Source organism: Lynx rufus, unplaced genomic scaffold, assembly GCF_022079265.1.
Source record: "Lynx rufus isolate CCGP_SWC_20201006 ecotype Redwood Valley unplaced genomic scaffold, mLynRuf1.p SCAF_7, whole genome shotgun sequence".
NCBI lineage: Eukaryota > Metazoa > Chordata > Mammalia > Carnivora > Felidae > Lynx > Lynx rufus.
Window position 1 is genome coordinate 69041871 of NW_025814889.1, and position 23469 is coordinate 69065339.

Here is a 23469-nt window from a genome sequence, read left to right on the forward strand (position 1 = left end):
TCCCCGCTCATGCTCTGTCTCTCTCTCTCTCTCTCTCTCTCAAAAATAAATAAACATTAAAAAAAAAGAATTTTTTTAAATAAAAAAAAAGACTGCTCCTTCCATGTGCTTCCAGTCCCAAATTTACAAGGACAACCACATGTCTCTATTGTAGAACTTCTTCAATTGGCATCTTCTCCTTTCTTATGCTGTGGCCGGTTCTGATCACCTCTCTAGATGCACAGTGTGCTGGTTTCTTCTCTATCTCAAATCAGGTGGCTTAATCATCATTTGAGAGTCCATTTGTCCCACTCTGGCACCTATAGCCCTTTGTCAAATAGCAATCACACAAGTCTTTTCAGTTATACTCCAATTGCTATACTCTTGTTGTTCAGTAGTGGTAGAACCAAATCTGTTTTGGCCGCAATTATCAAAATGCCAGATGTGATAGTAATAGAGGGAATTATCTCGTAGACTTTTCATGTTTATTATGACTCTAACCTCTCACCTGTGCCATTCAACAATGACTTCACAAAAAAGTCTCTTTCTCAATGCCATGTTTCAATCAAATCTCCAGCCTTTTTGAAACCCTTCTGGATGTAAACTTCAAACTCAAACCCCATGACAGATGGGTGTTTCTCTCCTAATTTTCAAATTACCTGTCTTCTGTTCTCATCAGTTTTGCTCCCGACCCTTTTTATCTAGTTTTTTTCTCCTGAAAATCAACTTCTCTCTTACTCTCCTAGGATTTTTGTTTCCCTCCATTTATTTAGCATCTCGAACATTTTGGCTACTTATATAAATGGGACACTGTTAACAGAGGGCTTCTCCATCTCCTGTCTCATTTTCACAAAACAAATAAAAATTGTATGTTGTTTGTACCAAAGCAAGGTTGAGACAAGAAAGAAAGAAGGGGGAGGGGGAGAGGAAGCACAGGAAGGAGAGAGGTAGAGAAAATGATAGAAATGAAATAGAATGATAAGGATGTGGCACCATGAAATATCAGATACCTTGCTGTTGGTTTAGGATCTAGCCACTTGGGAAAAATGAAGTATGGCCACTGATTTATTTGTTAATTGACTACAAAATTTTTTCTACAGTATTAAAACCTTAGGTATTCTTCCATGTTCTTCTTCCCCGGTGTAATTGATGATAACTGAGCAAAGCAACTGCCAGAAAATCCCAATTAAGCTATTCTTTTCTATTGTTGTGAAAGGCATAATTTATAAAATGGTGACCTTTTGGTAGGCTAACAGTATGTTGATGAACTTCAAGTGAAGTGAAAAAAAAAGTGTTTTGTTATCATCAGTGCTTACATTTTCTAAGAGATCACGTGAGACAGAGCCTTTAAAGGTCATAGACTTCTTTACTTTGAGAGATATTAAATAGCTTATGAAAATAGAGGTCAGCTGCATGATAACTGGAAGAAAAGAGCATTCCCAATGGGGAAGTAAGATATTTGAGATTATATTGACTGTCCTTTTTGAAGATTGTATTTGATTGTCCTTAAAGCAAAAAATGAAATTTGCATATAAATGCTATAATTGTAAATGAATGAATGTACAGGTCTTAAAATCAATAGCTATTGATCTTGCTGTAAGAACGCTAATATGGTCTGCATATACTAAGTGTTATAATAAGGACTAATTATTTCACAGTCTAAAATAGTCTTTAGTAATTTTTATGTTTCTGCTTAAATTGTTATACTTTTCTGGATTTTGCAAAAAATAATCATGAATCAGTAAGGAGCCCACTTTTTAAAATTATTCTTGCTTCGAAAATCACTAAAACAAGAAACAACAGAATACCAAGACTTGATTATAGGCAATGTGCTGAGACACCTTGAGGAAGAAATAGAATAGTGGCATTAGTCTGTCCACTACTTAATGACACACAATTTATGTGTTAGAAGGATTTAATGTGTGACTGGAAGACACCCTGGCCACAAATTATTTTTCCCTTTACCCTCAGATACTGCTTGAAGTCCTTCAAAAAGGGCACTGTCTTCTTTCATTCTACCACTGTTGGAGGTCACTTTAAATGAAAAGCTTTAACATATTGACATGTTACAGTAGGTTTTAAGTAGTCGATAATAGATTATGACCAAGAATTCTTTTCAGAGTAGGAAGGGTGTAAGACTTTCCCAAAATGGATATTCACTAATCTGAAGGGACACCATAAAGTGGGAAGCCTGGAGACAAATGGCAATTTCTCCCTACGACATAGATTCTGGTAGAACAATCTTTCCTACCATTGGATCATCTTCTACAACCCTGAAACTTATAAATACTGACCACAGTATGAAACATAAAGATGATACCAGCCAACATGAGAGGCTAGATTTTAGGCTGTGTTTTTCCATTCTTGGACTTCACTTATCATCTGTTGATGACACATCCTCAGGGGAGACAGTGGTGGGCCTAGCCCAAAGTGTCATTGTCCAGTAGTTCAAAGAATGAATGCCTGTATCCATACCTGTCCCTTCTTCACATATTCCCATATGCTCAAAGTCATCCAGACATCCCAAGGTTGTACCAATAAAAATTTAGTAGTCACGTTCAAGTTTTGTCCTTGAAGAAAAGAATCAGAGTGAGAATTTACAGAATAGAGAGTGTGGGCACACTGGTAGGTAACCATTCACATCTTTTACTGAAGTTTCTTACTAGTGATCCAAGAACTGTACTGGGACATATTTTGCTGGTGAGGAAACTTAATTGCTCAATTTTTGAAGGCACATTAACTCTTTCAGGGTCCATTGAGTAAATTAGCTCCTCCAGGTCATTAAGCCTGTCTCTACATGACATGACGATTTCTACCTGGCATTGTATCATTTACCCCCAAACACCCCATACTTGCTCTGAGCGCATACATATTCTTTGTCTACTCAGGGAGAGAGAATGTGCTCATTTGGATGTCAGCAACTGTTCTAATACTGCAACTCAGCGACTCCCTTTGCTTCTTTTTAAGGCACCCAGGGATCTCTAAGGATTTGCTGGTGCATAGCAGTTATCAGAGCCTCCCCACCAGGCGGGTGGCTTAGTTGTCTAGAAATGGTATAATTTCAGGGGTTTTAAGCACAGTATTGTGCCCCCAAGTATCTCTTCCTATCTGCAAAAGCCAACATTATTGATTCATTTAGGGTGGGAATTGTGCTGTAGTCCTTGATGCTGTAGTCCTTTATTAAAACACAACTTCCACTAAGGGACTCTGCTCTCAGGACCCATTTTAGAGAAATAAATTGACAGCTATTTGAGAGCAATCTGTACTGCCATTGGAGAGGATGTTTAGAAGAGTGTGTGACTGTTTGGAATGCCACAAAGGCTAGGGAACGTCCTTGGCTCTTGATGATTAGGCATGGGAGAGTCTCACAAAAATAATGATTTTTCTCTTCCACATGCCAGTGGTTGGCCCTGCTGAGAAGCACTGGTGGAGGGCAAAGGTAAATGTTCCCTATTTCTCTGTTCTGTCCAGGGCTACCTTGGAGAGTCATAAATGGGTATAAATAAACACAGGTGAGGATCCAACTGCACATAGTATACTCAGACATGTTTTAGAGCAGTGTTCCTTTCAAGTGCATCTAAATCAGCTGGGATTTGTTAATATGCCAATTCTGATTCATCGGGTCTGGGATAGGGCCAGGGATTCTGCATTTCTAATAATCTCTTATGCAATGCTTAGCTGTGGGTCCACAGACCACACAGAATAGCAACGATTTAAGATAAAATGTACATGACAATGACATGGTCTTGGGTTCAAAAGTGATGAAAATGAAATAAATTTGACAACACCCAAAAAATTGGATTTCAGGCCAGTAAGACTTGGATTAAATATTGAAAATCCCACCAAGAGATTGATAGAACATTTAAAAAAAAAGATATACTTAACATTTCGATCTATCTGAAGATTTGGGTGAATGTTTTCTGAGGCTGATGTGTTATTTAAATTTTTAAGTCTAGGCACTCCTGGGAGGCTCAGTCGGTTAAGCGTCCAACTTTGGCTCAGGTCATGATCTCACCATTCCCGAGTTTGAGCCCCATGTCGGCTGTGTTCTGACTGCTCAGCACCTGGAGCCTGCTTTAGTTCGGTGTCTCTGTCTCTTTCTGCCCCTCCCCCACTCATGCTGTCTCTGTCTCTCAAAAATAAATAAATGTTAAAAAAAATTATAAAAAAAATTTTAAGTCTTTAACTGAGGTTCCTCACAATGTACTTCTAAAGAAACAAGAAGCAGTTGGTTTCCTAATCTTCACCTCCGCATGTTGGTGAAGAGTTCAATAAATGTCAGTGTCTTATTAAATATTGCTTTACAAAACTCGTATCAGAGCTGGTTTAAACTCACCCTCCCCACCCTTTATTAATCTACGATGACAGCCTCTCTGTTCTTTCCTCTGAGATGAGAAATGTGCTTTTATCTTCACAGGTCAATGGGAAGGATCTCTCAAAGGCCACCCATGAAGAGGCAGTGGAAGCTTTTCGAAATGCCAAGGAACCCATTGTGGTCCAGGTGCTAAGACGGACGCCTCTCAGTAAACCCGCGTATGGAATGGCCCCGGAAGTGCAGCTCATGGACGCCAGCACTCAGACAGACATCACCTTTGAACACATCATGGCTCTGGCTAAACTTAGACCACCTACCCCTCCAGTGCCAGACATCTGTCCATTTCTGCTCTCAGACAGGTATCTTTCCTGTCATTTTTCCCACAGCCCTATTTGTTGTCATTCAGCCGTGTCGAGTAGGGGTTGGAGAGAATCAGTCACACTAGCAAGTTGACAATTAGAGAGACAGGATCTCAGTTCTGTTTGGAAAATGTCTCTGCCGTGTCTGTATCCAATTAGTTCTCAGCTGCCCCTGCTAGCTACTCTCCCTGACCCACAGAGTTGCTTCACTTTGGGAATCATGCTTGCTGAGGAGCGATGAAAAATTCTGGCTCTGATTAGTTCATCTTCATATTTCCAGCCATCAAAAGCCTTATGCCACTCATGAGCACTGGTCAGGGAAATAGCTTCTCTCACCAAAGCTGCCAAAAACCTTATTAAGACTGACACAGAAGTGGCATGTTGGCAGTATATTCTCCTCTGTGAGTTGCCGCTCTCCCTTTCACTCTTTTGCTTTTCTCTTCTTTAAAGGAAAAGCTAGGAAATTAATTTAATTAAAGTGTAATTCTCCAAAGAAAGCAATTACCCAATATATTGAGATGTAAGCAAAAAATCCTGGCTGTCAGTGAGTAAGTACAGAGCACCGTGAAATAAGGATCTATTAAATGAATAGTTCTTCCCAATTTTTACCTAATTTCAAGGGAGTTAGAGATATTCTATTCAAATAATCTTACTTGTACAGTTTTGTTTTATGAGAAAGTGTTTTGCCCCATACATTTTGTTCTATGAGCTTTTAAGCAAATGTTCAAACATTATAGAGAGTTTGATTTATAAGAACAATAGTCTCTTTGGACTGCATTTTCATTGCCTACTGCAATCCATTTGACACATTATAAAACACGGATCTGATCATGCCAGTTCCCTGCCCTTTAGCGGCTTTTGTTAGGTTCATTCCAGTGGCTCACAGGTGTACATTAGAATCACCTGGTGATTTTGAAAGGCAGAATCAATGCGATGGCTGAATCCCACGTCAGGCCAATTAAAAAGGAGTTTTTAGCGTGAGGCCCGAGCGCCAACATTTTTCAGAAACCACCCTAGGCATTTTTAACGTGCAGCCATGTTTTTGGAAACTGCTCCTTGAAACTTCAAGTCCCGAGAGGGTAGGAGCCCTGTTTATCTTGCCTATGACTCCATTCATGCGTGTATTCCTTATTAAATAGCCCCCTTCATCAGGCACTGGAACTAGGTGCCGGGCTTAAAACCAGTAACAAAACCAAAGTCACTCCCTCCTGGAGCTTATATTCTAGAGGAGGAGATGAAGAACACACAAGCAAACAAATATATAATATCTTTTAGTACAGCCTGATACAGGGTAGCCTTCCAATAAATACTTTAATGAATGAATAATAGTTAATTTGTATTAGCTAATCTGACACTTGTCAGGTAATATTAGTTTTCATTCATTGACGCATTTAGTCCTCATAACAATCTTTTGAGGGAATGCACCGTATTATTATCATCATGGACATGGGTAGATGTTAGGTAATTTAGCCAAGGTCACATAGCAAGGAAGTGATAGGGCCAGGCTCCTGAGCCTAAGAGGTCAGACCCCAGCACCCACTCTCTTAACCAGTATCCTGTGTCGCCCTTCATAAGTCCTGCAGATCTTAGCTTAGAGGCAGCCTCTTCTAGCAAACTTCCTAGGGCTGCAGAAGGGACATCCCCCCATCTGCTCTCATAGCCTCCATATCTCCCCTTAAGTATCAATCACATCATATTAGCAGTCCCGCTTACTGCTCTACCCAATTCATAGGGCAAGAACTGGATTTTGTGCACCAGCAGATTTCTAGCACTTGGCGTTGGGCCTAGCATCTGATAGGCAATAAATGTTTATTGAATGAATAAGGTGCCCCTCCTGGCGGGGCTCCCTTCTTACCAACTGAAAGATAAGGAAAACACATCAGATGCCCAAAGCAGCAGGCTTAACAGTTTACCAGCACAAAAGGGTTTTCAGAGCCAGCCCAAATTTAAGCAAGGAGGACTTACTATTAGAACCAGTAAGCAAGATGCCGCTTATACGGCTTTTGCTATTTGGGGTTCAACTTGATTAACCCACTGTGGGGACGACAGCCATAGATAGCACTGAGAAGGGGCTGGTAGGATATTTATGTTGCCTGTGTGAGGGCACCAGGATGCATCTCTCTTGCCTTTCAGCTACAGATAAGGAAACTAATTTATACCACTAACTCCAGTTTTTCAACAATGTCTACACTGGCAGGACTTAGAGGTTTCACTTGCCACCAGCTTGGTTAAACGCACTGAGGCTTTTTCACTGCTTTTTTAAACATAGAGATGCCCTCATGCCCTTTACTGTTAAACTGTGCTTAGCCTTCATATGGTGTAATGTATACAATCCATATCATGCCATACAGTAATTTTAAAGCACTTCTATGAATTATTTAAGATGTTTGCCCAAAATCAGATATATAAAAGTCAAATACAATGCCCTGGGTCCCCCTCATTTCCTTTAATCTTCTCCCCATCCCCAAGAATTTTCTGAAGGGATTATGAAGCCCAATGGCTTCTAGGAATTTCCGGTGAGGTATCACCATGAATACTGATTAATATTTGTGCACGGACCCTCAATCAAAAAGGGGGAAATGTGGTTATGAAGGAGAACAAGGTCTTAAGGAATGAGGGTAATGGGAGTATGTTTTACAATCTGAAAAATAGGTGCTTTTGAAAACAGATTCAGAAAACAGTTTGGGGCTGTGTATTATGAAATTGGTAGTACTTTGTTGCCAAATCCACCTCTTCGGGTAGAGTGCGGTCTCAAAGGCCACACACCCATGTATGGAGCAAGTCACATTTGGTGGAATGAACACAGGCCAGGTGGTATCAGTCAAGCACCATGGCCTGACAGGGGGTTCACATCAGACCCTTCAGACGAGGTCGGGCGCGTTCAGGGTGGTATGGCCATAGACTCACATCAGACCCTTAAGAGCACCGTTCTGGCCACGGGCCCCTACTCTTGGTATTCTCTCAGAAAATCAAACTGATGGACCAGTTGTAGAGGAGAAAGGAAACTATTGCTCTTTCTGAGTTTTTAGTTTACTTATAGGCTGGATCACTCCAGGTCTTATTGCAAAGCAGAGAAGACTCAAGTGAAATTTTAAAATCAGTTTTAATCTTTAAACCAACCTTTTTGATCCACTTCTACCATATTGCTATATTCCCCATAGCTGCCATTCTCTTCATCCGATGGAGCATGAATTTTATGAGGACAACGAGTATCTTTCCAGCTTGCCTGCTGATGCAGACAGAGCAGAGGACTTTGAATATGAGGTAAGATTGTTTTCACACCACTTCACGTTTCTTCACGAAGTTATGGTGGAGGGGGTGTGCCTAACAAGGAAAAAATTAATTTATTGCTGCAAGAAATATTTTGTCTATTACATATCTAGGGTGAGTTCTTTTAAGTACTATTTGTTTTAGTGTTTGGTTCTAGTATTTTCAATATATTAGAAAACATGTTTATCATATAAGCTTGAAAATAATTTGCTCACATTTATGTTGCTTTTTATAAATATTGTATCAGCTACATTTTTCCTTCTTTCTATAATGTAAGGTAATTTCCAAGTAGAGTTTGAAAAAAAACATATTTAAAACCAAGATTGTGCTTAGTGTTTTCATTCATTGCATAGTACTTTTATTTTAACTGATAAACTAGATTGTATTATATTAGTAATATTTTCCTTCATTTATTCAGTATTCTCTTTATTTGTGACTCAAGTATGTACTCTAAACTGTAGTTTCACTGACTTTCTAGAAAGAGAGATGGCCTAATGCCCTTTGTGGTTTAGCCTTCATACAGTATACGTTAGAATATCTGTACTGTGATATATAACAATTGCAAAAGCCCATTGATTAATTATTTAAAAGCTTTCACAAAAGTTAAAGGATTTATCCTAATATTTCCTCTGCTGCTGCAGTCTATAAATCTTTGAAAGGTTTCAAACCACTCTGACATTTGGAAATAAAGTAGATTGAGGAGGTAAAGAAGCTTTGGTAAACAGGCAGAGAACCCATGATTATCTGCCCTTTTAATGCTTTAGATGATGTCATACAAGTTCAGCAAAATGTTCTTTTCCATTTTACAACCAGGAAATCCTGAAATCTCTTCCCTTAGGAGAATCTGAAGTCAAATAAGGCCGATTCAGTGAAGCTCACCTAAAGCAAATAGACATTTATTTGAAATCTTCCCTCCCACAAAAGTCATTGCTGGGGATTACAGAAACCATTATTTCTTTTCAGCCAGAATTTGGAAGGATGTGCAGTGATACCTAGTATCTGAGTAGATGGTTGTGGCATTGTTGTTGTTCCTGCTAATTTTTTATCCCCTATCCATTAAGTTGATTGAAAAGTTTTATTTTATAAATCCACTCAAGGACTGCTGTGCCCCGAAATCTCCATTAAGTTTTGTCTTCTCATGGAAAATAAAATACAAAATGGAGTCTCTTATCCAAATAATTCAAGATTAAATGATGTTTTTCTTTCTGTTAATGAATACTTTGGGCTTAGGGACTGGAATTCCCTAGATCACTTCAGCTTTTTATTTAGTTTGTGCCTTCAAGCTTTATCAAAATAAATCTGTGTTTGGAGGGAGAGTGTGGAAGAGAGACTTGCTTAGGCTAAGCAGGTTAACAGTAAAAATTACTTTAATTGATTACTATATCATTGACTATATTACAATACAGACAAATTTTTGTACCCTTGTATAGGGCTCACTGTAGCTGAACCACATTCTCTTTTTTGAACAATATAAATCTCTAATAGATGCCAGTGTTAGTGTCATGACAGTGGTAAATGCTCAGACAGGTCCTCTGTAGCCTGTAATCTCAACTAATCACAGCATCATAGTCATTAATTTGCTGTCAGCTGTGATTCTCTTGCCGAAGGCATCTTTGTAAGTGATTGGAAATAAAGAATGTTCCTGTGAAATTTAAATAAGGAAGAAGTTACTGTGACAGGCTTCAATCATGAGAAAGAATGCATTTGAAAGCATTCTACATGATTAAAGATAGAGGCGGGGGCATAGGGGAATATCCTAAGAATAATTTACCAGATTTAAGAGAGAACAATGGTTCTACCTAGTATCCCTCAGTCTGTTACAGTTATGTGACAGAGTGGCACACACCAACCTTCATGACCATGTCAGATTAGACTGTAAAATCTAGTCCGCTGCTATCACCAAAACTGATTGTGGATGCCACATTAAGTGGGAATCTGGATTTAGAAATGACAGTCCCGTCTTATGCACTATTGTACTTATGCACTATAGTCTACTTAGAAGCAGACTGGTCAAGTGCTTCTGTGCGCAGCTAAGATGACCCCAGTTCCTCCAGAAGCTCTGTCATAACCCAAGAGCTCTGAGTATGCATTGGATGAGTACCTTCATCCAGCACTTTTGTGCCACCTAGAGATTACCAGAAACAAGTCTAATGGCCAAAGAAAGGACTTCATCTCAAAAAAAGATACTCATTTCTCCTCAACCTAAACATGAACACACATCAGCAGACAATCAGGGAAGTGGAAGGAAGATTCATTTTCCCTCTGCTTTCATTCGTTTCTATCATCAAAATTTAATGAGCACTTAAAATATGGCAGGCTCTTACCTAAGTATGGGATTGATGAAGGTCCTGCCCTAGTGTAGCTTAACCTCTAGGGGAAAAAGGTGGACAACAAACAAGTAAAGACATTATATGTTAGATGGTGATAAGTGCTCCTGAAGAACAACAGCATAGATAATGGAGAAAGGAAATACGTGGTGTTGGGAGGGGGTGTTGCTGTCTTACACAGGGTGGTCAGGGAAGACCTCTCTCATAGGAACCTTAAAGAAAGTAAGAGAGCTAGCCATGTAGCTATATGAGCGGGGAACACTCCAGATGAAGGGAAGGCCAAGTGCAAGGGACCTGGAGCAGAAGCATGCCTGGCGTGTTTAAGGAACAGCCAAAGCCAGTGTGTGATCACAGCAGGGGCGAGGCCCAGAGTGGCAAGAGGTGAAGTCAGAATGAGGAGGGGCTTATGTCAAGGAACTTTCTCTTTGATTATGAGGATGGGATGCTGCTGGAGAAGAGCTGAAGCCCGGCAATATCCCCCTGGCTGCTGGAATGAGTTTGACAGTGGGGAAGCACAGGCTGGCGAGCAGAGAGGTGGATGCACCTGGATGGTGATCCAGGAAGGGCAGAGACATGGTCTGGAAGGACAGCATCCACGCCTGCGCACAGGGCTTTGCCTACATGCCCATGTTTCCATCATTTGCCTCAGAGCTGTGATATAGTTTGTGCTATAGTGGTTTTTCTTCTGACTTTTCAAAAGCAAAATATCATGGACCAGAGTGAAACACAGCTTTTTGGCATCCGCTGAAACTAACATAATAAATCTACTCTCTAAAAGTCAGGAAATGTACAGAACTGCATTTCTAAATTTGCTAAAATGCCAGGTATGCAACTTATATAGGCCCTTTTTTAAAGGCCTACTTGCTATTGACTCAGTGAACCAAAGCTGATCTGTCTATCTTGTGCATACATATTTAGGGACTTTTAGTGCATGGATTATTGACCCAATAGACCAAAACAGATCTGACTATCTTGTAAATACATATTTAGGGACTTTTTAACATGCAGATTATTGCATTGATAGACTGAAACAGCTCCCTTCAGAGCCATGATAGGCAGCAAATGCTTCTTTGGAGATATTATAGTGAGTGTGTGAATGTTATGGTGACTCTGGTGTGTTAGGGACCTCTATGAAATTTTAGTGACACCCATATCTCACCATGGCCTATCAGCACTTTGCCTAAGAAAATTATTTGACTGGCTCTAAAATTTCTCCACAGTGCTTCAGAAAAACCTCAGAGAACCAGCCTGCATTAAAAGGCTCACAGCCTTAAATTTGTTCTCTTTAAAAAATGATGGCATTTGTTCTCTAATTAAAAATGATAAAGGATTTTAATTTTATTTTTGAGAGAAAGAATATAAAATATCGGAAATTAACACACCCATCATAAGAGTCGAGGTGCACCACGCCACTGAAATACCATTGAGGATTAAGCATCTTCTTTTCTTTATTTTCAACTTTGTGCATTTCTTTGTCCCAGAGCCAGCTAAAGGTTGAAATAAATCATAAATAGCCCTTAGCAAGTCAGAGGCAGATCTCAAATCCAACCTCTACCAGAAATAATTTAAAGGGAAAGGCTTCAAGAAATATAGAGCCCTTTCATCCAACCCCTAAGAAAGATATGTTTGCCAGTACCAGAGTGCAAGGAAGATGCTGAATTTTCTGCAGCATTTGCCATTAACTCTCAAAAGTCAGTGCTGATAGAGAAGAGTCAGAGAAGCGATATTGAACTAATATTAAAGTACAACATTTCACTAGTATAAAACATTAGGTCAGCCAAGACAAGCCAACAATTTAAACAACACTTAGAAGTCTGGTGGTTTCCATCACCTAGAAATGCTACTCACGATAATGCTACTCTACTCCTCCCCCTAAGATGAAGCTGAACGCTCAACAGCCTGAATTAAGTGCACGTCAAGTTCCCCTTATGGATACATGGTCATCAAAATGAGAAGGAATTTAGAAGTTGGCTCAAAGAGATTTTTAAGGTAGACAGGAGAGAAGGACATGTATATGTCAGAGTTCTGTATACGTGTCAACTGAAAACCCAATTTGGGCCAGTATCTATAAATAGGAAAGAGTATTTAGAATATTAATTAGCTTCTTCTTGGCAATTCTTATGCAAAACATAAGTAAACCCTGGTGCTATGCTGAGAAGTATCATTTTGCAAAATTTATTTCCCAGAGCTGGATCCTTATGAATATGTGGAGAATACTTGTGACAATTTACGTAGATAATCTCTCTCTTACATAGTTCAAGAAAAGAGAATTATGAATCAAGGAGATGTTCATTCAAAAAAAAAATGAGAGGATAGGCATTCACGAGATTTCAGTCATATCTTTTTGAGTAGCTTCATGACTTGTGAAACAAACTTAGAGAAAAATCTAGTGTGTGTGTGCAGAGCTTTGTGGCTCCTTTCCAGGCTGTGAGGACAGAGGCCTTAGCTGCCTGTTGATCACTACATGACATCACCCTAATCATAATGGGTGCTCGTATTTATGACTGAATGAAGGAGGATGCCCACTGTTGTCCACATGGATCAAATTCTGAGCAGTGTAGTCTCTTTGTGCCTTTTTGTTTTTGTTTCTTTATTTAAAAAATTTTTTTAATGTTTATTTTCGAGGTAGACAGAGTGTAAGAATGGGGGAGGGGCAGAGAGAGAGACGGAGACACAGAATCCAAAGCAGGCTTCAGGTTCTGAGTTGTCAGCACAGAGCCTGATGGGCTGGAACTGATCATGACCAGAGCCAAAGCTGGAGGCTTTACCTACTGAGCCACATAGGGTGCCCCTCTTTGTGCCTTTTTGAACAAGGGAATTAGAAAGGAACCTGGGACTACCATGCAGACAACAGATGTCTTTGCCTTTTTCCTTTTTATTTTAAGTTTATTTGTTTATTTTGAAAGAGAGATAGAATGCAAGTGAGCGAGGGGCAGAGAGAGAGGGAGAGAGAAAATCCCAAGCAGGCTTCATCTGGACAGATGTGGGGCTCAATCTCACAAACCACAAGATCATGACCTGAACCGAAATCAAGAGTCAGATGCTTAACCAACTGAGCCACCCAGGAGCCCCAGTATTTGTTCCTTTTTAATAAGGTTTGTACCCTTCTGTAATGTCTCCCTAGTTGCTGCACCCTCCAGTCCCTGGTAACCATTTTTGACTCTGCCTATAAATTTGACTTGTTTTTTAGTGTTTTTAGATTCCACATATAATAATACTATGCAAATTTCCTTCTGCGACTTATTTCACTTAGCATAATGCTCTCAAGGTCCATCTAGGTTGTAGCAAATGGCGGGATATCCTTCTTTCTCGTGGCTGAATAATATTCCATTACACACACACATACATTCACATGCATAAGCCACATCTGCTTTATCTATCCATGCACTGACAGACACTTTAGTTGTTTCCATTCTTTGGCTATTGTGAGTAGAGGTATTTGTTCTTTACATCAGGGTTTTTTTTTATTAAAAACACTTTTTTAATGTTTATTTATTTATTGAGTGAGAAAGAGAGAGAGCAAGTGGGGAGGGGCAGAGAGAGAGAATCGCACACAGGCTCCACACTGTCAGCACAGAGCCTGATGAGGGTCTTGAATCCACAAACCACAAGATCATGACCTGAGCCGAAATCATGAGTCGGATGCTTAACTGACAGAGCCACCCAGGTGCCCCTCTTTATGTCAGGGGTTCTAATCCAAGTGTCATTTTCATTTCACTTAAACACTTATAAGGAAAAAGCCAAAATGTGGGAAACGAGGAGAGATGAGGAATGAAATAGAATTTTAATGGTCTTTGCAAAATTCATCCCTGCTGATTATCATCTTATAAGAATCGCATACTTGATATGAATTTGATATATCCCTAAATTCACCCCTGTACTTTCTTTATAACTTCCTTACCAAAGGATCATCCAATAAATTTGTGAAACAACAATGGACAGAGAAGTGAGAGCCTCCCCAAGTAGCCAATTCTGCCTCTGACAGTCTCTGGGAAATGTGTCAAGGAGTTTGAAAACCACTGATGGAAGGGATATGTTTGAGTATGAAATATAACTTATAAAGAGATGATATATTATCTATATGTGTACTGGATATTAGGGAAAGAGAAAATAGCATAGAGTGTGAAAGTGTACAGTTTTCAGAATTATTTTGATTCACTGGATGCTTTATATTTCAGCAGTCCCTTTTATTCCACTTGTTAGTCACATTTTAGAATTATTAATGAAATATCTAAAATAATTTCATACCACTTACCACCGGGGCAATAAAATCATCCATTTAAAAAAAATCACCTTAATAAGTTCCATTCTTGTGGGAAATGTATTGAATTGAAAACTGATCTAGATGAAGTGTGAAAATATTTTTATTACTTCAGCATTTAAGATAAGATGGTATTCTGTCAGAATTGGTTCATTGAAGTATCTATTCATGACACCACCATTTTCTCAATTAGATTAAAATCTTAATCATGGAGGCCAACCCACAAGTTGTCATGTGGTGGGACTTATATTTCCAGACACTCTGTGGCATGTTTCTCCTTCATATCACCACTGCTTCCTCCCTTTTATAGGGCACTTCTCTGTCTCTAGGCTCTTTCTTGGTCTGCTGGGGCCAGTCCCTAGACTCTATAGTCCATCTATAGACCAGTCCTTCTCAAATGTAGTTCCCAGTGGATCTCTTCCCCATTCATCATCTTGTATGACTCTATTCCTCTACTTAGCTCTAAAATTCTCTTCCTGGCATTGAAGGTCCTTTGTACTCTGTCACAACCCTACTTTTTTAGGCATCTTGAGGTCAAACTGCAGCACAGCAGTACTCAGAGAAAGCTGTGTGCTTTCCTTTCTCTGCACCTTTACTTGGGAGAATTTCTACCCCTAAAATGCCTTCCTCACACTTTCCCACCATTGAATTCCTGTATTACATCCTATAAATATTTTTTGCATTATGCCTTGGGTTATAGTTATTTATGTACTGGTCTTTTTTCTTCTAAGTAGTTTGTTTTTGTTTTTTTAGAGAAGTGACCACTTCTAGCTATCTTTATATCATGAAATAAATCACCTTTGTATCACCTAGCACATGCCTAGCACACAGCGGGTGTTCAGCAGCATTTGCTTGAGGAGTGAATAAATTATTCACCATTACTGCTGCTGTCCTTATTTTGTAAGTGTCCTGGACACAAATACAAAGGGTTAAATGGGGGTGGGGGGTGGGGGAGAAGAGAGCTGATAGAGAATAGAAATTTGAAATAAAGTGTGAAAGTCTTTTTTTTCCTCCTAATAATTCAATTAACAGTCTAGTAATTAGAGTAAAGAAATTTAAGTATACACTTGTGCCTGATTGTAAAAGAAGAAAATTTGGATTTTTTTGTCATTGCTGTTGTTGCCATTCTAACAAGATGTGCCTGTTTTATCTTACACTTAGAAGCTGGAGAGCCCTAGTAAACAGACAGGCTAATCTACATAGGTAAAGAAAGACCATAATTCAGCCCCTGTTAGGATAACCATACGTCCTGGTGTGCCCTAAATTGTGCCCCCCCCCGTATGGCTAAGGTGCCACTTTAATTATGAATAGCACCTTCTTTCACTTTCAAAAATGTTCTAGATGCAGACTACGTTATATGGGTGACCTAGTTTCTATACTTGAATCTCAGTCAAGGCTGAGACTTTGTAATCACATTTTTTTAAATGTATGTCTGTTTATTTTTTTTTCAATATATGAAATTTATTGTCAAATTGGTTTCCATACAACACCCAGTGCTCATCCCAAAAGGTGCCCTCCTCAATACCCATCACCCACCCTCCCCTCCCTCCCACCCCCCATCAACCCTCAGTTTGTTCTCAGTTTTTAAGAGTCTCTTATGCTTTGGCTCTCTTCCCCTCTAACCTCTTTTGTTTTTTTTTCCTTCCCCTCCCCCATGGGTTTCTGTTAAGTTTCTCAGGATCCACATAAGAGTGAAAACATATGGTATCTGTCTTTCTCTGTATGGCTTATTTCACTTAGCATCACACTCTCCAGATCCATCCACGTTGCTACAAAGGGCCATATTTCATTCTTTCTCATTGCCACATAGTACTCCATTGTGTATATAAACCACAATTTCTTTATCCATTCATCAGTTGATGGACATTTAGGCTCTTTCCATAATTTGGCTATTGTTGAGAGTGCTGCTATAAACACTGGGGTACAAGTGCCTGTAATCACATTTTATACAATCCTAATATTCCAGATTTATGAAATTAATGCTTTTCCTACGTTGTTAACCACTATTTAAAAAAAAATCCCTCCTTAAGGAGTGACTAGAAAGAAATGCCATAAAGTTGGAAATAGCCATCAAAGTTATTGTAATTATTTTAGATTTCTTACTGGAAGAAATGAGATTAGTATTACTGTTAATTTGGTCATGTAATTTCATAAAATAAATATGAGGCCCATTTGATTATGACAACAGTAACTTTAATTCCTAAGAAAACAATGAAGAGCAAATTTAACCTTCAAAGTTGGTTTACATTTAACAATGTAACCAAAGGCACATTTATTTTTCTAGGAGGCCAGATACAAATGAAGACTCCTTACACTACATATATGAATTTTATCAAAATCCTGACATCCAATTTTTGTTCAAAGATACTCATGAGACACATTCAGATGACTGCCTTGCATTACTGAAAGGTGTCAGAGGTTGTGTTTAAGGTGAATATTTGCATATCAAATCTCATTCTCCAATGTCTCCTATTCTTTCAGAGAACGGTTTTCATAGGGGCAAAGAAAGGAAGAGCTGTCTTTTCACTCTAAAGCAAACTCCAGATAAGGATTCCAATCTTCATTCCAGGGGCAATATAGTCTAGTTGTCCAATAAGGAGTCTGGTCCCAGTTCTCGCTCTTAGAGGGACCACTTACCTCCTGAGTCATAGCATCCTTGCACGTGAGCTCCATGGGGGATACCAACGTTCGTTGGAATGATTTGTCTCATCTGGATTTCCCATGTAACTCACTTGAGCAAAGTGAGAAAAATGCCTCATCAGATCCTTAAAAATTTACAAATATTTTAACATTCCAAACATATCAACTCCCATTTTACAGGATTTCATAAAAAGCATACATACTCATATGACCACACGTTGGTCTGTGTCTAGTACTGTACTTTTTTTTTAAGTTTATTTTAGTAGAGAGAGAGGGAGAGGGAGAGAATTCCAAGAAGCCTCCATATTTTATTTATTTTATTTTATTTATTTATGATTTAGTTTATTTATTTATTCTGAGAGAGGGAAAGCATGAGTTGGGGAGGGACAGAGAGAGAGGAAGAGAGAGAATTCCAAGCAGGCTCCATACTGTCCGCACAGAGCCTGACGCAGGGCTCAAACTCATGAACCATGAGATCATGATCTGAGTCCAAGACAGACACTTAACCAACTGAGCCATCCAGATCCTCCTCTACCACCATACTTTACCGATGGTTAGAAAGTAGCCCGCCCCTCCATATTATCTGACTTTAGCTATAGTGTAGAACAAGTTAACTCATTAATATTTGTCCAGTAGAAATGGCAGAAGCAGCCTGTAGGCACTATAAATTATTTTATTTAAATACAGTGTTTATTTTTTCAATTAGGAAAATACAGAAAATAATCCCAATTTGGATTTTTCTCACCAAATTATTGTCTTTGAAAAAAAAATATTGCAATCTTTCAAGATTGTGTGTTTTACATTGACATCACAGTTCTCCCTTTTCTCCCTTAGACTGAAGATACCATTAATGCTCTAGTTCTGGTTCGTGATTATATAGTGAGTTCACTGGTATTCAGTATGTATTAATTAATCAAATTTAATGTAAATAAGAGAATGTTTCATGATCAATATGGATAGTTTGTGGTGAGACAAAGATTATGGTAAATCCAATATATGTACTTCAAGTCCAAGATAAAAATTTTAAGTACCATTATCTGCAATTGTACCATTTGAGATAACCACAGTTAACATTTTGTGTGTTTCTCTTGTCTATGTATATTGCTTTTCCTATAACTAAAATTTTATCTTTGGGGGGGGGGGATATTTACCTTTTATCCAGGGTATTTTAGCTGTAAGAAGCTGCCTTATGCATGAACCTTCATCTGCATTTTATTTTTTCCAGCTTTATTGAGATATAGTTGATGTACAACATCGTATAAGTTTAAGATAAACAACATGGTGATTTAATATGTGTATATATTGTGAAATTATTACCAGAGTAAGATTAGTTAACATCTCTACCTCTCATATAATTACCCTTTCTATGTGTATGGTGAGAACATTTAAGATCTATCCCCTTAGCAACTTTCAAGCATATACTACAGTGTTGTTAACTAAAGTCATCATACTCTATATGAAGTTATTCATCTTCTAGCTGGAAATTTTTTTTCAAATTCTTTTTTTTAATTTAATTATTTTTAAAATTTTACGTTCAAGTTAGCATATAGTGCAACAATGATTTCAGGAGTAGATTCCTTACCCTTACCCATTTAGCCCATCCCACCTCCCACAACCCCTCCAGTGACCCTCTGTTTGTTCTCCATATTTGAGTCTCTTATGTTTTGTCCCCCTCCCTGTTTTTTTTTATTATTTTTGCTTCCCTTCCCTTCTGTTCATCTGTTCTGTATCATAAAGTCCTCATGTGAGTGAAGTCATATGATATTTGTCTTTCTCTGACTAATTTAGCTTAGCATAATACCCTCTAGTTTCATCCATGTAGTTGCAAATGGCAAGATTTCATTCTTTTTGATTGCGTATATATACCACATCTTCATCCATTCATCCATCAATGGACATTTGAGCTCTTTCCGTATTTTGGCTGCTATAAACATTGGGGTGCTCATGTCCCTTCTAAACATTCTAGGTGTAAATTTTTACTCTTTGACCAACACCTCCCCTTTTTTCCTACTCTTTAGTCACTGGCAATCATGGTTCTACTCTGTTTTTGAGTTCAATTTTTTTAGATTACACCTATGAATGAGAACACAATATTTGTCTTGCTTCATCTGGTTTATTTCACTTGGCATAATGCCCTAAGGGTCCACCCATGTTGTTGCAAATGGAAGGATTTCCTTCGTTTTTATGGCAGAATAATATTCCATTATGTGTATCTACCACTTTTTCTTTATTCATTCATCCATCAGTGCATGCTCAGGCTGCTTCTGTGTCTTGGCTGTTATGAATAATATGGCAATGAATATGGGCATGCTGATACCTCTTCAATATCTTGTATTCATTTCCTTTGCATATATATATACCTGGAATGGAAATATATAGTTCTTTAAGTTTTTTGAGGAAACCCCGTACTATTTTTCACAGAGGCTATACCAGTTTATATTCCCACCAACAGTGTACTAGGGCGTCCTTTTCTCCACCGCCTCACTAAAACACTTGGTATCTTTTGTCTTTTTGATAATAGTCATCCTAACAGGTTTGAGGTAATATCTCATTGTGGTTCTAATTTCTGTTGTCCTGATGGTTAGTGAAGCTGAGCATCTCTTTGTATACCTGTTCATCACTTGGGAAAAAAATTCTGTTCAGGTCTTCTACCCATTTTTTTACTGGATTATTTGTTTTTTCGAGTCGTGTAAGGTCCTTATGTAGTTTGAAAACTATATATAATACATTGTTTGAAAATATTTCCTCCCATTATGCAGGTTGCCTCTTCATTCTGTTTATTTTTTTTTTTGCTTTTGTTGCTTGTCCTTGTGTTATGATATCCAAAAAATCATTCCCAAGACCAATGTCAAGGAGTTTTTCTTTGTGTGTTCTTCCAGGAGTTTTGTAGTTTTAGGTCTGACATTTAAGTCTTTATTTCAAGTTAATTTTTGTGAGTGGTGTAAGAGAGGGATCAGTTTCTTTTGCATGTGACTATCCAGTTTTTAGAGCACCACTTTTTTTTTAAGTTTATTTATTTTTCTGAGAGAAAGCATGAGTTGGGGAGGGACAGAGAGAGAGGAAGAAAGAGAATTCCAAGAAGGCTCCGTACTATCAATACAGAGCACACATGGGGTTTGAACTCATGAACCATAAGATCATGACCTAAGCTGAAACCAAGAATTGGACGCTTAACCAACTAAGCCACCCAGGCCCCCCTTCCCAGCACCAATTATTAAAGAAACTTTTCCTTTTCCTATTGATTATTCTTGGGTCCCTTGTCAAATAATAGTTGATGATATATGCTTGGGTTTATTTCCAAGCTTTCTGTTCCATTGGTCTGTGTCTGTTTTTGTGATGTATGTATGTATGTATGTATGTATGTATGTATGTGTACTGGACAGTATGGACATTGTAACAATATTAATTCTTCTGATCCATGAACACATGTATCTTTCCATTTCTTTGTGTCTTTTTTAGTTCATTTCATCATCTTTATAATTTTCAGTGCACTTTATAATTTTCAGCTCACCTCCTTGGTTAAATTTATTACTAAGTATTTGTTAATGCTATTGTGAATGGAATTGTTTTCTTTATTTCTTTTTTCAGCTATTTTGTTGTTAGTATGTAGAAATGCAACAGCTTTCTGTATGTTGATTGTATCCTACACTTTTACTGATTTTTTTTATTAAATCTAACAGTTTTTTGTGGGATCATTAGAATTTTCTATATAAACGATCATATCCTCTGCAAACAGGCAAGTTTACTTCTTCCTTTCTGACTGGAATGCCATTTATTTCTTCTTTTTGGTGAGGATTTCCTAGTACTGTTAAGTGGAGTGTTGAGAGGGAGCATTCTTGTCCTGTTCCTAATCTTGGAGGAAAAGCTTTCAACCTTCCACCATTAAGTATATTAGCTGTAGCCCTGTCATATTTGGCATGTATTATGTTAAGGTGCTTTCCTTTTATACTCAATTTATTGAGCATTTTTAATCATGAAAGGATATTAAACTTTGTCTAATGCTTTTTCTGTACCATTGATATAATTTTTGTTTTCCTTCTATTAATGAGGTCTCTCACATGTATTTATTTGTGTATGTTGAACTATACTTGCATCACAGGGAAAATTCTCCCTTGCTCATGGTGTGTGATCATTTTACTGTACTGTGAATTCAGTCATAGTACTTTTTTGAGAATTTTGTACCTGTATTGATAATAGAGATTGGCCTGTAGTTTTCTTATTTTGCAACATCTTTATATGGTTTTGGCATCAGGGTAATGCTGACCTCATAAAATGAGTTTGGAAGTGTTCTCTCCCGTTTTTTGGAAGCATTTGAGAAGAATTGGTGTTACTTCTTTAAATGTTTGATAGGTTGTACCAAAGGGGAGAAGATATTTGCAAAAGATATATCTAATAAGTGGTTAATATCCAAAATACATAAAGAACTTATACAACACAACACCAAAAATAATCTGACTAAAAATGGTCAAAAGACCTAGATAGACATTTTTCCAAAGACATACACATCAAATGAGGCTCAATATCACTAATCATCAGGGAAATGCAAATCCCAGAGATTTTACCAGGTGAGATATCACCTCACACCTGTTAGATTGGCTAAAATCAAGAAGACAAGAAACCACAAGCATTGACAAGGATGTGGGAAAAAAGGAACCCTTGTGCACTGTTGATGGGAATGTAAATTGGTACAGCCACTGTGGAAAACAGTATTGATGTTCCTCAAAAAATCAAAACAGAACTACCCTGTAGTCCACTAATTATGCTATTGGGTATTTCCCCAGGGAAATCAAAAAACACTAACTCGAAAAGATATATGCACCCTATGTTTATTGCAGCATTATTTACAATAGCCAAAACATGGAAGCAACCTAATGTTCATCAATAGAGGAATGGATAAGGAAGATGTGGGGTGTGTGTGTGTTCACACACTGGAGTATTATTAAAAAGATGAGATCATGCCATTTGAGACAACATGGATGGACCTAGAGAGTATTATGCCAAGTGAAATAAGTCAGACTGGAGAAAGACAAATAGCATTTAATTCCATTCATATGGAATCTTAAACAAAAGTGCATAAACAAACAGAAATCAGAATCAGAACTATAAGTACAGGAAACAAACTAATGACTGCCAGAGGGGTGGGAGATATGGGGTGGGAAAAATGGGAGAAGGCAAGAGGTCTCCAGTTATGGAATGAGTAAGTCACGGGAATAAAAAGCAGAGCATAAGGAATATAGCCAATAACATCATAATAGCAATGTGATGGTATAAATGGTAGCTATACTTGCAGTGAACATAGCACAATGTATAAACTTCTCAAATCATTAAGTTGTACACCTGAAACCAATGTAACATTGTGCCTCAAATATACACAAATCAGAAAAATAAATGAATAAAAATAAATAAATGTTCAGTAGGATTCACCAGTAGAATCATCTGGTCATGGGCATTTCCTTGTTGGGAGGTTTTTGATTATTGATTCACTCTCCTACTCATTATGGTCTGTTCAAATTTTTACATATTCATGATTCAATCTTGACAGGTTGTATGTTTCTAGAAAGTTATTCATGTGTGTTCTATGTTATCCAGTTTGTTGGTGTATAAGTGTTCATAGCAGTCTCTTTTGATCCTTTGTATATCTTTGTTGTCAGTTATAATGTTTCCTCTTTCATTTCTGATTTTATTTTTTGGAGTCTTCTCTCTTTTACTTAGTCTAGCTAAAGGTTTACCAATTTTCTCTATTTTAAAAAATCATCTCTTTCATACATTATTTCAATTGTTTCTTCTGATCTCTATTTCTGCTCTGATATTTATTATTGTTAACTTTGGGCTTAGTTTTTTATTCTTTTTCTAGTTCCTTGAGGTGTAAGATTAGATTGTTTATTTGAGTTCTTTCTTATTGTAGGTATTTATCACCTTAACTTCATTCTTAAGACTGCCTTGCTACATCCCATAAGTTTCAGCATGTTGTGTTTTCATTTTCTTTTTTTCTTTTTTTTCTAATAATTTATTATCAAGTCAGCTAACATACAGTGTAGTCTTGGCCTCAGTAATAGATTCCTATGATTCATCACTTACATACAACACCTAGTGTTCATCCCAACAAGTGCCCTCCTTAATGCCCATCACCCATTCTCCCCATTCCCACCAAACCCCCACCCCCACCAACCCTCAGTATGTTCTCTGTATTTATGAGTTTCTTACAGTTTGGCTCCCTTTCGGTTTGTAACTTATTTTTCCTTCCCTTCCCCTATGGTCTTCTGTTAAGTTTCTCAGATTCCACATATGAGTGAAAACGTATGATATTTGTCTTTCTGT

At 38.0% G+C, this 23469-nt stretch overlaps 1 protein-coding gene across 2 annotated transcripts in view; it reads left to right on the plus strand.

Annotated features, from left to right (window-relative positions):
- PDZRN4 (PDZ domain containing ring finger 4) overlaps window positions 1-23469 on the plus strand; it is a 367762-nt gene that overhangs the window by 293365 nt on the left and 50928 nt on the right. For both annotated transcript variants that reach the window (XM_047067077.1, XM_047067078.1), the window contains 2 exons: window positions 4397-4653; window positions 7815-7917. In XM_047067077.1, the coding sequence (XP_046923033.1) occupies window positions 4397-4653; window positions 7815-7917 (360 nt within the window). The remainder of the gene's footprint in view (window positions 1-4396; window positions 4654-7814; window positions 7918-23469) is intronic.